We start from the raw sequence: 16,677 nt of genomic DNA, 5'->3' as shown, positions 1-16,677 counted from the left end.
TGATATGCCTAAAACAATAGCAAGAAGTCTCATAATTGTTGAGACATTACTGGTGCCCGCTTGAGCAAAACGATGAACAACCAGAGAACAGTGCTACAATGCTACGATTTCTGACAAGAATGTGGCCACACACACACGAACTCCACAGACCTACATCACCCCCTACAGTTGCAGTCTCTCCATTCTCTGTAGAGTAGCTCCTATGCCATTTAAAACTCTCCCCAGGGGCCAGGAGAGAGCCAGGAGATAGCTCAAAGGGTTGGAATGTAGGCTTTGCATGAGGGAATCCAGATAAGGTCCCCGAGTATAGTTCGGTTCCGAGATGTTGCCACCACCAGCCCCTTCAAAAATAGAAATGAAAATATTTTCACCAATCAAAACCTTACTTTTACAGCAAAAGTAAAAAAACTCTACTGTAGGTGCTGGAGCGATAGCACAGCAGGTAGGGCGCTTTCCTTCCACGTGGCTGACCCGGGTTCGATTCCCAGCATCCCATATGGTCCCCTGAGCACTGCCAGGAGTGATTTCTGAGTGCAGAGCCAGGAGTAACCCCTGTGCATCGCCCGGTGTGACCCAAAAAAACAAAAAACAAAAAAACAAAAAACAAAAAAACAAAAAAAAAAAACCTCTACTGTATATGGACTCATAAGAGAATTTCTTAAATTCATAGTCCACCCAATGACACACCAGGAAAGAAATAGGACAAAAAAAAAAAAGGATCACAAGACAAAACTCCAGGAGACCCATATTCAAGGTCTCACTCGGTCATTTAATTGGCTATGACCCTCTGTCAATTATAACACTAAACTACAATCCAAGGATTCCACTTCTGAGAGAGGTCCTACCAGTCCTCCCATTTTGAGAAACAATGGCACCACATACATGAACACTCAGCACAAGTATTTAAAGGAATCACATTCTGCTCAACCAGAAAGTTCTTAACAAGCACCCTATACTCCCTCCATGAACTCCTCCATTTAGACTCAGATTTCAGACTAGGTCTCCTCCAGCCCCCTAAGATCTTCGCTCTAATACCCAAAGAAACTCTTTAACAACCTGCAATCACGCTCATGTGAATGCCTCACATCACTGCTTATATGCTTCAGGGTCTCTCATCCCATTTTTGACTGACCCTGAGTTGGTGATAGTCCCTAGTCTGTGAAGTCTTTACCTGAACTTGAGAGAAGGCAGGACTGTGAGGAGAAGATCAGGATCAAAGCCCATGTTCCACCACCTGCATAGAGTCTCTTTAAAAGACAAAGCCAAGCACCCACCAATGTTACCACATCCTTGATATCAGGACCAAAATCCTTTTAATCTTGTCACCAGATGATCCTTTTCTAAAACAAGCCCCTATAGCTACTCCAAAGCAACTTCTTATTCATCTAATCATCCTCCTCTGATGTGTCCTCTGGACTAAGCCACATTATGGCTTTTAGAAGACCAAAGATCCCCTGCCCCTACAGAACAGGGATCTAGAAATTCATAGTAGCAGTGTTTAAGACCTTTCATAGTCTAAGGGAGAGGGCAGTGGATCACTGTGAGGACTACATGTATGTTTATGATGCTTTCTGAGTGTTAGAGCAGTCAAAAGATGAGCCTTGAAGGATGGATGAATTAACCTCCCCCCAAAAAATGTTTTTTGGTTTTTTGGGTCACACCTGACGATGCTCAGGAGTTACTCCTGGTTCTGCACTCAAGAATTATCCTGGCAGTGCACGGTGGACCATATGAAATGCCAGGGATCAAACCTGGGTTGGCGGTGTGCAAGGCAAATGCCCTCCTTGCTATACTATCGCTCCAGTCCTGAATCAAACAATTTTTTTGGGTATGTGAGGGTTAATTGGGAGTGGTTGTTGATCTGACGGATGAGTAGGCTGGGAAAGCATTCTCAGAGACCACACTTGCTATTAAGAGCCCAGGACATATTTCAGAGACCATAGTAGGAACTATAGGTTCTTACATAAAAGAAGAGTCAGAAACAACTGGAAAAACATCAAGAGATTAGATTAGGCTCAACTAGCAGAGCTCTGAAAAAAAATCCAATTAAAGCAGTTTAGATCTGGGGGCAATAGCATAGTGGGTAGGGCGTTTGCCTTGCACGCGGCCAATCTGGCCAACTGAGGTTTGATTCCTCCGCCCCTCTAGGAGAGCCTGGCAAGCTACCGAGAGTATCTCGCCCGCACGGCAAAGCCTGGCAAGCTACCTGTGACGTATTCGATATGTCAAACACAGTAACAAGTGTCACAACTGAGACGTTACTGGGCCCGCTCGAGCAAATGGATGAACAACGGGAGAACAGTGACAGATTTGGGGACCGAAGAAATAGTACAAGGGGTAGGCATTTGCCTTGCACATGGTCAACCCAGGTTGGTTCTCCAGCATGCCATATGCTCCCCTGAGCACTGCAAGGAGTAATTCCCAAGTTCAGAGCCAGGTATAATCCTATGGTTGTGACAAAAAAAAAAAAAAAAGCAGCAGCAGCTTGGATTTTTAGGGGTTGAATAGTCGTGGGCAGGGCACTTTCCTTGCAGGCAGGCAGATTCCCATATAGTCCCCTCAAATACCATAGGATTTAGTCCTGAGAACTGCTGGGTGTGGCCCCCAAACCAAAGAAAAGCAGTAGTAGTAGCTTGGATTTTATTCTGAAGGAAACAAATGCCTATGCCTCTTCTCTGGTTCCCTGGGATTGCTTCCTTCAGCTAGGCACTGCACCTATACAGGTGTCCACAGAAGCCAGAAGACATCTTCCCTCCTCTCCAGCCCCTTCATGAGAGCTGTGCATTTTTGTCCTCCAGCCTATTCCTGGCTGGTTTCTGGGCCCAATGTTGTTAGAAAGTCAAAGAGCCTCAGTTACAATTGGCCAAAGAGCTTCTGAGAGCATCTAGTTACCAATGTAGAATTCTAGCTCCACCCAGGAACATCAGACCCAACCACTCTATCTCCCTGGGAGTTTTTCTCCAGATTTTTGGCCTGGGCAGCCCTTTGTCCCTGATTATAGTTGAGATGCTTATGTAGAGTACAAAAATGAATAAGTAAGGAATGTCAGATGAGAGCTATCCCCTGGGCTCCAACACTTTAGGCTTCCAAGTTTTGACCTTTGCTGGGAATCAGAGGAGGAAAAAGTAGAGAGATAAAATCCTGTTTTAGGATGACTTCTGGAAACAGTCTTAATCTTAAAAAAGGCTGTTAGCTGGCAAGCTGATTTGTTTGGCGCTCCCATACCTGTCCAGTGGGTCTGTCCTGACCATAAGACTATCTCACAGATCTAGATCATCTCCATTCTATAGACAACTAAAAGTGGTAGAATAATCTAAAGAAATGTCATCACCACATTATTGAGTTCTGTGGGTCAAGATGACAAAGTCACCAACTTTAGTTCAAACAGATGACAAGCCAAAATTTAAGGGTACACTTAAAAAAGGGGAGGGGGAAACACTCCAATGGTCAAAGGTGGAACAAATTCAACACAAAATACTCAAGAGTTCATACTGATGTAAGTAAATCATTAAACAGAGGGAAAAAAGCCAATGGGAAAAAGGGGTTGTGAGGGGGTTGGAAAGACAGTACAGGGATTAAGGTGCTTGCCTTGCATGCAAAAGACTGGTTCAATTCCCTACACCATATGATCTCCTGGCACAGAACCTGAAAAAACGCAGTAACATGAGGTGTGGCTCAAATCTCTAACACACACACACACACACACACACACACACACACACACACAAACACGTTCCAAATAATGTGTTGGCTACTCCCCACTAACTTCCCAGTTGATGTGTGGGTGGTACATAGCAACTCACTCCTAGGAGAGTATCAGCATTAAAGTACAAAAATCTGGAGCTGGAGTGCAAAGGGCAGGTTGCTTGTCTTGCATGTGACCAACCCGAGTATGATTCCCTCAAACACTCCATACGGTCACCTAAGCATCACCAAGAGTGATCCCTGAGTGCAGAACCAAGAGTATGCCCTGAGCACTGCTGGGGTGGCCCCCAAACCAATAAAAATTAAAGCATAAAAATATAATGAATATAACCTCAGCTAGTTAATGAACAATGGTACATCCTGTGTCCTGGATATAACAGCATAGGGAAGGGGAAACTTTTCCCCCAATCTTCCATAATCCAGTCAAACCATAAAAATGTATCAGATATATCTCAACTGAAAGATGTTCCACAGTATATCTCACCAGTCAAATTTAACACGAATAAAACAAGCTTCAGAGACTATCACAGGAGTTGAAGCAGTAGTACAGTGGGTAAAATGCTTGCCTTGCATGCATGCAGCTGACCCAGGTTTGATCCCCAGCATCCCATATGGTCCCCCAAACCCACCAGAAGTAATTCCTGAAGCACAAGGCCAGGAGTAACCCTCGAGTATCACCAGGTAAGTAAAAAAAGTAAAGGCCCTCCCGTTGATCTTCGATTTGTTCGAGCGGGCCCAGTAACGTCTCCATTGGAGACTTTGTTGTTACTGTGTCTGGCATATCGAATACTCTCGGTAGCTTGCCGGGCTCTCTGAGAGGGGTGGAGGAATCGAACTCGGGTCGGCCATGTTGGCTGCGTGCAAGGCAGACGCCCTACCTGCTGTGCTATCGCTCACCAGGTATAGCCCAAAAACAAACAAACTATCATAGCCAAGAGGAACCAAAAGAGACAGGACACTACAAAAAAAAAAAAAAAAAAAAAAAAAAGAGACAGGACAATGAAATGTAATGTGGAATCCTGGAATGGAAAATAAGATGGGTTAAAAGCTAAGGAAATACAAATAAAATATGGACTTTGGTTATCAACGTTGGGTGGTTTTGGAGTGTTTTTGGAGAGTGTGGTGTTTGGGGCCATACCCAATAGTGCTCAGGGACTAATGGCTGCTCTGGGATCACTCCTAGTGAACGACATGGAATATGTGGTACGGGTACTAAAGCAGATGAGCCATGTACAAGTCAAGCATCTTAACCTCTATCCTATTTCCCCTTTTCTCAGTATTGGTTTCTTGATTGTAATAAACATACCATAATGATGTAAAATGTTAGCAAGGGGGAAACAGGTTCACGGTACATGGTACTATCTTCATTTTCCTATACAACTGTTCTTTGAAACAAACAAACAAAAAGTTAGGCTCTAAAACATACTGCTTTAGCCTGGTTGTAAACACCAGTCTGCTCTGCATCTGGTGTAGACAGAGGTCTATGCAACCCTGGGAATTAAGTTCATCTCTTGGCATTCCACTTTAAAGGCAGCCATGTCCTGATCTTGTGTCTGCCTGGCAGAGTCCAGTTACCAAGTAAGCAAAAGTACTTAAGAGACTGGGTTTAGCATCCCTGACTCCCTTGGCCAAGAAGAGAGAGCCATAGGTTAACTGCCTGCCTTTGTTTCTTTTCATTCCCTACCCCTGCCAGACTCCTGAGCTGGAACGATAGCACAGTGGTCGGGCGTTTGCCTTGCATGCAGCCGGCCCAGCCAAGCCAGGTTCGATTCCTCTGCCCCTCTCGAAGAGCCTGGCAAGCTACCGAGAGTATCTCGCCCGCACGGCAAAACTTGGAAAGCTACCCATGACATATTCGATATGCCAAACACAGTAATAAGTCTCACAATGGAGACATTACTGAGCCTACTCGAGCAAATCGATGAACAAAAATTGATGAACAACGGGAGGACAGTGACAGTGACTCCTGCCAGAAGTGAAAACCCAAGACACTGGGGGGACAGGCGGGCAGGGGTATCCTGCTGGGCGATTCACACATGCAAGGCATGTGCTTCACCAATGAGCCACATCACTAACCCCAAACCCAGACTTTTTTTTTTGGGGGGGGGGGGGCGGGGGGGCAAGGGAAGTTTGGCCCATATTCCGCAATGTTGGGGAGCAACTTTGCCGCAACAGTGCTTGAGGGATCATGTGGCACCAGGAATTGAACAAGGCAAGCACTTTAACTCCTGTACTCTCTCTCTGGCCCACAAACTTAAACTTGTTTCAGGACCACACCGGCTTACTCCTAGTTCTGTGGTCAGGGACTCCTGGCAGTGCTTGGGAGACCATATGCAGTGCTGGGGGTCAAATCAGACCACATGCAAAGCATACATAAGCCCTGTACTATCTCTCCAGTTCACAAACACAAACCTTCCTAATGCATGCTGTTACAACAGTCTATCTCTCCAGTTCACAAACACAAACCTTTCTAATGCAGGCTGCCACAACAGTCTATAAAAAATCATGAATGCCTAGAAAAATAGCTACTTCCCGAATCTGATCCCAGGTACTGCAGGAACCCCTGTATGGCTCCTGTGCATCACTACAGGTCAACTGAATCATCAGCCTACAAATGATGATCTGCAGGCGTCCCATCTGAGTGGCCCAAGTCCCTAAGCACAGCTAGAGAGACCCAAAAGAAACAAAACTTTGGGGGGCTTTGGGGCCATACTTGGTAGTGATGAAATAGATATGGGAACTATTTCCAGCTCAGTGCTCAGGGTGACTCCTGATGTCCTTTGGAGACCATGTGGTGTGGGGGTCAAATCCATATGCACTTCGGCCTTTCAAGTCAGCTACCTGACCCCAACACAGTATTTTTTAAAAATGTAAATAACAAGAGGGGACTAGAGAGAATACAGCAGGCAGAGGGTTAGCCTTGATTATGGCCAACCTGGGTTCAATCCCTGGCACCCCATCTGGTTCCCTGAGCACCTCGATGTACTAGTGATCTCTGAGCAGAGCCAGGAGTAAATCCTGAACACAGCCAGGTGTGACCAAAAACAAAAACTTACAATCAAAAGCATATGTGATAAGTCAGAACCAAGAATATGAGGAAAACAAGTGGAAGATGTCTGGAAGAGTGTTTTTTAGTTTTATTTCAACCCATTAACACTGAATACACAGGCTTTTACTCAGCCTTAAATAACCTAAATAGCCATAGAACTTAAGAGGATAAAAAAATGAAACAGCTTAATCCTCAGAGAATTCAAATTGAAGAGAAACCCTGCAGTCTTTCCCCTCATAGCTTCATCCTGACAATCCGCAGATACAGAGAAGCCAAATTCTAAGAGATCCAGACATACATTTCTGGACAGGCCTCCAGGTGCCAGACAACAGGGCACTTACTTCCTGAGGATGATGACTGCTCTGCGTTCCTTGATGTCCTGAGGACGTATGCAGTGAGTGATTTCATCAGCAGCATATCCACTGAAAATAAACAAAGAGCAAGTGAGCATGGGAAGAAGACAACCAAAATTTCTGGGGTTAGTAAAGAGACAGAACTATGACTCAGGTCTTATGGCCACCCTCCACTCCATTATATGAGAGGTTCAAGAATCAACATGAGATGATGGTGGGGGCTGGGAGCGTGGGGAGATGGTAGGGAAATACTACAGAGACTAAGATGCTTGCCTTGCACGCAGCTGACCCAGGTTTTATAACTAGCATCCCATATGGCTCCCCAAGCCCCTCAGGAGTCATCGTTGAGCACAGAGCTGGAAAACCTGAGCACCACTGGGCATGGCCCCTAAAAACAAAGAACCTAAGGCTAGAGCAATAGAAGAGTGGGTAGGGCGCTTGCCTTGCACCCCATATGGTCTCCTGAGTACTGCCAGGAATGATCCCTGTGGTGCTCAGGGCACTCCTGGCTCTGCATTCAGGGTTCACTCTGGGAAGACTCAAGGAACCGTAAGTGGTACATAAGGATCAAACCTGGGTCAGTCATGTGCAAGACTAGCACCCTCTTCAATGGCTCCAATTCCCAGAAGCTTTTTTGATATTTAAATAGTAATGAGATCATACTAATGGTAGAGAAAGGAACCTTTGTTTTAAGGATTCCTCATCTGAGCTGCTCTCAGACCAGAGTTTTTCAGTGCTCTCTGTGAACACCAGTCCCACAAGAGACCAGAGGCAAATGTCTATAGTGACATCAGTTCAGTAATTCAGAAGATTACTAGCTGATAAGAAACTGGTAAGAAAATAACAAAGAGGGGTTGGAGAGATGGCTCAAAGGGCTAGAGCACATGCTTTGCATGCAAGAGGCCTGGGTTCAATCCCTGGCACCACATGGTGATCTCCCCAGCACCAAGAGCAATACCTGAATGCCACCAGATATGGTTCAAAACTCAACCTCCCCCCAAACAACAACAACAAAAAACAAAAAAGAGTCAAGAGTTTTTGAAAGTAGTAGGGATCTGAGAAATACAAAAGAATTCTGATGACTTCAATTGAGCTTTAACTGCAAAGATCTATTAATATCACTGACCCACAATGAGACATGCCACATATGGATAGAGGATTGAAGAGACCTAAATTTGAACCTGAGCTTTATGATCTATTTGCTTTGTGAACTTAGTTCCATGGTTTCTTTTTTTCCTTAGGAGGCGTTATGTCACAATCAGTAGTGCTCAAGACTTACTTCTGGCACACTGTTCAGGGATCACTCCCGTCAGGGGTCATGGAATTATATGTGGTACTGGTGATCAAATCTGGGTAAGATGCATGCAAGGCAAGACTATTATCAGCTACATTCTCTCCTAGCCCTCAGATTTTTTTGGTTTGGGTCCATACCCAGTGATGTTCAGAGGTTACTCCTGTTCTGCACTCAGAAATTACTCCTGGCAGGACTGGAGGGACCATATGGGATGATGAGGATCAAACCCAAATCAGCTGCATGGAAGGTAAACACCTACCCGCCATACCATTGCTCCCCTTGCACTTAAGTTTTTGGGTTTTTTAAAAACTTTTTTATTGAATCACTCTGATAGACCCTTACAAAGCTGTTCATGATTGAATTTCATTCATACAGTATTCCAACACCTATCCCTCTACCAGTGTACATTTCCCAGTACCAGTGTCCCCAGGTTCCCTCTCACCACCACCCCCCTCTGCCTATCTCTCTCTTCTTCCCTCTTCTTTCTCTCCCCTCCACCTCCCACGTTTTAGGCATTGTGGTTTATAATACTGATACTGAAAAATTAACCTTGAACGTGGTGGGTTTTTTTTTTTTGCTTTTTGGGTCACATCCAGCAATGCACAGGGGTTACTCCTGGCTCTGCACTCAGGAATTACTACTGGCGGTGCTCAGGGGACCATATGGGATGCTGGGAATCGAACCCAGGTCAACCGCATGCAAGGCAAACACCCTACCCGCTGTGCTATCGCTCCAGCCCCTGAACTTAGTTTTAAGCCACTTGCTGGGCCTAAAGTTCAGTTAACTGAGCTGTATATAATAAGCGCAGCAGTAGATTTCTAGGGGTTTCATTTTAACCTTAGGTACTCTATTGTGGTCATTAATAAGTATGAGATTTGTTATTGTTGTTTAGCCACACTCAGTAATACACAGGGCTATTCAAGCTTGCTACTGAGAAACATACACTATTGGGATGCCAGGGATGGAACCCCGGACAGCCCCACGCAAAGCAAGCGCCCAACCTGCTATACTATCTCTCCAGCCTCACCTCCTCTTTTTTAATGGTGCTAAGGGAATCAAACCCAAGGACTCACACACACAAGTGCTCTACTGCTGAACTATAGTCCTAGCTATACCAAAGTGAATGTTGTCAGCACAGAGCATCAAATCTGGGTCCTTGACATGGACCTCTAAGAATACAAGGCAAGCACTCTACCACTGAGCCACATTCCTGACCCAAATTACGTTTCTTTTTCTTTTTGGTTTCTGGGTCACACCCAGTGATGTTCAGGGTTTAGTCCTGGCCCTGTGTTCAGGAATCACTCTTGGCCATTTCCCAGACCCACATGCAAGTAGCAGGGTCAGCTGTGTATACAGCAAGTGTCTTACCCTCACACTATCTCTCTACCCCAATCAACATACATGTCTAAAGCAGTATACAGGCTACTACAGGCAATCTTACCTACAATTAACAACTATTATCAATATGTTTGAATTGGCTATGGGCACTACTCTAGACTCTGCCTTCCCATCCCTAACAAAGAACTGTTTTTCTTAATGTAGGCTCTGGAATAAGTCCAGACATTTGTCAAATCTTATCTGCCACCATCCCCAAAAGGCACTTCTTAGAATGAACAAGTTATGCTAGGTCCCATAATAGAGTCCAGGCTTCAGAATTACTAGTGAGAAGGTAGAATTGCACTGCCTGCACAGATTCACAAAAATGACACTGGGGTCAAGAGAGAAAGGATAGTGGGCCTTGCATGTGAATGACCCAGGTTCGATATCTGGCACCCCATGTGGTCCCCCCCAAGTCTTGCCAGAAGGGATCCCTGAGTGCAGAGTCAGGAGTAAGCCTTAACACAGCCAAATGTGGCCCCAAAACAAAAAATGATGTTGGCATTACTCATTGCCTTTTTTCCGAACCACAACACCCAATAGGAGAGAGAGAACAAAAGGGAAGGCCCTGCCACAGAGGCAGGGTGGGATGGGGGGGGATGGAGGGTGGGAGGGATACTGGGATCCGTGGTGGTGAGAAATGGGCACTGGTGGAGGGATGGGTATTTGATCATTGTATAATTGAAACCCAAGCACAAAAATTTGTAAGTCTACAACTGTACCTCATGGTATCTTACTAATAAAAAAAATTATGTTGCCTGCTCGGATCGGGGCTGAGTATCCTCCACCCAGATCCTCCAAATTCCAGTAGGCAGGGGTCACACCCACCAACTGGCCCCCTGGCACCATGTAATCCCATCAACGACCAAGACTCAGAGACTATAAAACCCAGCTCCCAGAAAAGAACAGCGCAGAGTCTCCTGCCCCCGCACCTGGCTGTCCTTGCAGGGGCCCCTTGGAAGGGAGTGGGTTGAGTTTCCCTCCCCACCCCGACCAGGGCTCCGGCAGCCGAAGACCTCCAGAACCAGCCACCACCATGCTGAGACCGCTCTTCACACGCATGAAGGTACTGGCAGAGGAACAAAGGCATGCGAGTCCCAGGGCTGAGATCTCCAAGTCTGCTCAGATCAATCCTCCACCCAGATCCTCCAAATTCCAGTAGGCAGGGGTCACACCCACCAACTGGCCCCCTGGCGCCATGTAACCCCATCAACGGCCAAGACTCAGAGTCTATAAAACCCAGCTCCCGCATTTGTGGCCACGCGACATCTTATTATCTCATTCCTACTTTGGACAAACTGGCAGGCTACCGAATGTAACCTGCCCACATGGCAGAGTCTGGCAAACTCCCCGTGGCATACCCAATATCACAAATACCAGTAACAATGATGGGTCTCATTCTCCTAACCCTGAAAGAGCCTTGAATATGGCACTTTTAAAAAATCTAGGGCTAGGATGAAGGAGACGTTACTGGGGCCTGCTCAAGGCAATCGATGAACAAAAGGATGGTCGTGATCATCGTGATGTTGGCATTGATCCCACCTGAAGAGTTTATTAGTATTGGCCTTCCAGAACTTCCTGTCAGCTACAGTTTACTGACCCATCTCTTCAAGATTATCAGGTTCAGTAGGGAGAGGAAGGCCAAAAGTCCTGACCAAGAGAAGCTCTCTGGCAAAACTGCAGCAGATACCTTAAAGGGTTATTTCTACTGGGGGGGGGGGGGGGGGGGAAGAAACTACTTGGGGGGGGGGCAAAGAGACAAAGGTGATAAGGGAGAAAACCATTAAAACATATCTGACAATTTGACAAAGGGGCAGCTATTAACTCAGAGAAAAAGAAAGGACTGTAGAAGGAAACAAACACAAAGAAACATACCTGCTACAGAAAAAAACTTGTTAAAAATCCTAGTTGGCCAGCTTGAAATTTAATCTGCCCTGGGTCCAGCCCTACCTTTGGCTTAAAGAAAAGTTTCAGTGCCTCATGGTCTTTTGTTTTCAAGGGAAGGCAAAAAAGGAAATACCTCCTGCTGGTCAGTCACAACCTGCTCCTTAAGACTCAGCCCATGGAAATACCACTCCCACACACATGCTCAAAACTCTGATTTGTATGCTACAGCCACTTAACTTTGTCATTCATTAGCTCTATGCCGTAGAGTGAATCTTGTCTACCTCCTCCCCTATTTCCTTAACTACTACCAGTGGGTTTCCACCAGACCCTCTAGCTACATCTCTACTACCACTTTGGTCTCCTGGAAATTGTGTTTATAAGACAAAATTACAAAGGCCCTATTTATTTCCACATTAAGTGGACACTAAACATGTGCTAAGCTAAACTGCTAGACCACTTTGAAGTCTGTTTTTACACCTATAAAACAGAGACTGCCATAAGTCCTTTCTCAGAGGAAGATTAAAATGAGAAGTCTGAAAAACTTTTTTATTGGGGGGGGTTGGGTAGAGTACACATAACACACCCCAGCAGTGTTCGGAGCTTACTCCTGGCTCTGTACTTAGGGATCACTCCTGGAAGGGTCAGGGAACCATATGGGGTGCTGGAAATCAAACCTAAGTAGGCTGTATGCAAAGTAAGTGTCTTACCCACTTTACTCTCTCCACCCCTCAAAAAGTCTTCATAATGGATTATATAGCACCAGGACTACACTTCTTTTTAGGAAAGCATCTTGAAGACTAAGATTAAGGCACATTTCCAGGATGGTCACCACTCCCTCTCTACTCGGAGGGACTGCTCTTCAGTCTGGTGACAGCCTAGAGCCAACGAGGACTACCTGCTCTTGTAGCCTGCTGTACCAAGAAACTAAAGCTGTAGGGGTGGAATGGATAGGAGGCCAACCACCTTGGCACAGAGATAGTATATATAAGTTCAGGCTTAAGTTATAACCAGAACCAAACCTCCAAGAAGATATATGACTTGCCATGAAATATCCTGGTCTAAATCTAGACAGAGGACTGACATGTTTTTAGTCCCAATTCCAGCTATGTCAAGGTATAAATATATAGTAGTTGACAGAAGGAATGTCATTTCCAGAAATATTTATAAATTCTAGTGTTAAAAAAGATTACTAACTCCAAGTACTCAGTAATGTAAAAGTCAATCTTTAGAACAACTCTTACAGCATCAATAGTCTCATTTTGCAGATGAGAAAAACTATGACCCAGAATGGTTAATTTGCTTAAGATCAAACAGCAGAAATGGTGGAACTCTAAACTCTGTTTTTGTGTCTGCACTACACTGTTTTTGATGTGGGAGGGTAGGGGCTGGGGTAGAGGAGTTGGATAATGAAGGGTAGGAAGAAAGACCCATCTATGTTTTTAGGAAACAAGATCTAATCTGCTGAAGGAACCTCAAAATATATGACATACCCAACACCCCATGGGAGGTCAGCAAAGATTAGTTTATGACCCTGGGGAGCAAGCATACCTCAGTGATGACTACATACCTACTATCTAGGTGAAAACGGCTACCAGCCCTGAAATTTCTATGGTCCATTTACTTTCTCTTAATTCCATGACTAAGACCAGGACTGTCCTTTAGGATCAGCTTCTTTTCGTTTGCTGCCACTTTTTTCCATTCTGCCACTTTCAGGGTTGGAAGAATCAAGGGCGACCAACACCCCCGGCACAGAGTTCCTTCTGAGAATGCATAGCCCTGAGTTTCTCCTGAGTTTCCTCCCACCAACATGGAACAAAAGAACCCACATAAGAAATGTGGTCCAGGACTATCTGCCCTACATTCCAAGCTATTTTAAGTCAGAAAGTTAAGTTTTGCTTTTAACCAGCTGAACAAGATCAGCCCTTAGCACAGAACTAAGGGTACATACTACCCAGGACCAATTACTAAGAGGAAGTCACAGGCTGTGCTCATCTCGGAGTGCCACAGCTGGGTGACAAGTCATTTTCAGAGAAGTGATCAAGGCATGGCTCTCTGGACATGTGACCACAACACATACCTTGAACAGTGACTGAAAGTAACAGCAAATAAGCAATTAATCTTGAGGTAATTATTCTAATTAATCCAATTAAAGTGTTTTATGATGCTCATTAACATTACATGGAACAAGAATAAAAGAAAAAAATGATATGAAGAGATAGTAAAACACATATTTCCCTATTGAACAGAATTAAGAGGGAATCCACCTGGGCCCAAGATGGGAAGGCTATGTAAAACAAAACATAAATCCTGCCAACTGGGTTTGGAAAGAACGAAGTCCTTCCAGAAGAGTCTCTGAGATGTGCTTTAAATACCCACATTTGAACACAGCTGAGTCAATGTTTGCCACATACTGTATCCAAATTGACAAATCTGAAACTGGGGACTGGAGCCATAGTAGTGTGGGTAGGGTGCTTCCTCACATGTGGCCGACTGGGATTCGATCCCCAACACCATATGATTCCCCGAGACTCATCAGGTGAGATTCCAGAATGCAGAGACTAGAGTAAGCCCTGAGCATCAATGGGTATACCTCCCTGCTTGACCCCAACAAATAACAAACAACAACAAAAACACCAAAAACTGTACTCCTGCCATGCTGCCTTGGAGAGATACAAACACAGTCACTACCCTGTCACTACTAACTGAAGTGTGAGTCATGTGAAATTGATTAAAATCCCATTTTCATCTGCAGAAAACCACTGTTTTCATAAATCCCTCCCTTCCAATCTGTAATTTAAGAGCTCTAGTCTGGGATGCAAACTTGAAAGGAAAAAAATCACTTTTTCCAAGCTCGGGGAAGACACCATGCAGTATCTTGAAGTGATATGTGACAAGTGTTCCACACCTGCACACCAAGTAAACTATTGTGATTAGTGAACAATGAAGTAAAACAAATGTACAGAGAGGTCCAGAATCCTAGAGCAATGGCTCCCCACTAGAGATAATTTTGAATCCCTAGGAAATATGGCACGTCTAGAAATATTTTTGGTTGTCATAGAGTTTTACTAGTATCTAGTGGATAGAAGGATGCAGCAGTATTGTACAATGCATAGGACAACTCCCACATAAGAATTAGCCAGGGAACAAGAATGTAGCATGGATTCAATCTCTAATACCACCAAAACAAAATAACATCAACAAATTAGTCCCAAATGTCAACAGTACTGCTATGGAGAAGCTCTAATTCTGAGCCTCACCAAGGCATGCCTCACCAGAATCTCCACTTCAAAACAAAGCTGAATTCTGTTTAGTTTGGGGCCACACCTGGCAGTGCTCAGGGCTTACTCCTGACTCTGTGATCAGAGATTACTCCTGGTGGTGCTGGGAGACCATGTGTGCTGGAGATGAATAAAACTCAGGTCAGATGTGTGCAAGGCAAGCACTCTACCTGTTGTACTACCTATTTCTCAGGCACCTAGAAATTCCATCTCAAGGGTTCTGTGTTATCAAAAAAATTTGGAAGCCCCTAGAGATGAAGGAATTTAACAAATGAAGGGCCCTTTAACTTCTAAATCTAAATAAGGAAGACAAAGTAATGCTTCCACTGACAGACTCCCTCAACTTTCTCATTAGGTGGCCTTGGATATCACTGGCTCTGATGCTATGTTAACATAAAAGGAGACCCAGCTGTTCAAGTCAAATCAGACAAATTAAAAGGTTTTATGACATTAAAAGGTTTCCAGAGACCCTACTTCTCCACATGATTGTGCCTGCAACACTCCACACAGTAAGAGATCAAGCTACTCACAGAATCTGCGTCCTACCTGTGCTAGAATTCCGTAGTCAATCAAGCCACACTGAGCAGCTGCTAAGAAGTTTTTAGGATTACTAAATACACTGGTAGGTTTGTTTCAGGGCTGAAAGCAGCAGCTTCCAAAAAAATTTTGTATCACATAGACAACAAAGGTATTCCAGCAAATAATCTGTTCAATCCAGAGAACTGATCTAATTCTCAGCAGGATCTGGGACATAATATGTGCCACCAGTCCAAGTTTTGCTGCTGCCATGACTATAAAATGAAATAACAGTAAAAAGACCAAATTTATCAAAGGCTGGAGCACATATCTGGCATAGAGAAGCCAGATTTAATTTATGGCACAGTATGTCCCCCAAAGCACCTGAGGGATAACCCTACTGGTCCCAGGACTTCTGGTGTAGCAGCAGTGAACCAATTATCTCTGGGGGAGACCATAGGACCCCGGTAAACACCACTTGAAGGATCCACTCTACCCCATCATCCCCTTCAAAAAAAGGTCAAGGATGTAGTTCAGCACTTGACTTGCACATGTAAGGCCCCAAGTTCTGTCATGGCACCTCCAAAAAAAAATTGAAAAGCTTTATTGTGCTTAACTTGGTCCTAACAGTCTTACAAAGAACTTTTAACAGAGTACTGAACTAACTATTCCTGACTGATTATATTATTACTCTATCGTCCAGGGAAGTCAAGTCTTCCTCATGGGAACAGAGAATGCGTGGGTATCAATTAGAAACTCTCAAGGGCTTTTCTCTGTTATTTTCTGTTAAGGAATCCATGACTGTGTTAAAGAAACCAAAGTTTTTTAAATTATTAATACAGAGTCCCTTTTTTGGTGGTACCAGGGAAGGCACCTGGGGGGTTACACACATGCAAAGCGTTTGCTCTCTCCTAGTCCCCAATTCAAAAAATTTTACTTTTTGGGAGGCTAAATCTGAGGGTGGGCTAAATCCGAGGGTGGGTAAAACCCCTGCTCCCGCAGGCACAGCATGCACTTGACGCCCTCACAGCTCCCTCCAGGGCCCCAAATTACTTTTTTAACGCGGACTTGGAAATGGACAACCAGAATGGCAAAGTAGCTACGATCCCAAAGGGAAAGAGAGAGACGGATCCCTAACACCTTAACCATCAAAGCAACAGGCCTTTTCGAGAGAACTCCAAGAAGTCCGCGCTCGGCCTGAGCTGCCCCGAGGATACT

General features: G+C 44.7%; 1 protein-coding gene across 1 annotated transcript in view; it reads right to left on the bottom strand.

Moving 5' to 3' along the window:
- Positions 1-16,677, bottom strand: part of ALKBH5 (alkB homolog 5, RNA demethylase) — a 31,545-nt gene that overhangs the window by 13,176 nt on the left and 1,692 nt on the right. The window contains exon 2 of the mRNA XM_056136911.1: positions 7,096-7,176. Coding sequence (XP_055992886.1) covers positions 7,096-7,176 — 81 coding nt within the window. The remainder of the gene's footprint in view (positions 1-7,095; positions 7,177-16,677) is intronic.

Source organism: Sorex fumeus, unplaced genomic scaffold (genome assembly GCF_029834395.1).
Source record: "Sorex fumeus unplaced genomic scaffold, SorFum_2.1 ptg000122l, whole genome shotgun sequence".
Taxonomy (NCBI): Eukaryota; Metazoa; Chordata; class Mammalia; order Eulipotyphla; family Soricidae; genus Sorex; species Sorex fumeus.
This window is presented reverse-complemented; position numbering and strand designations above follow the sequence as displayed.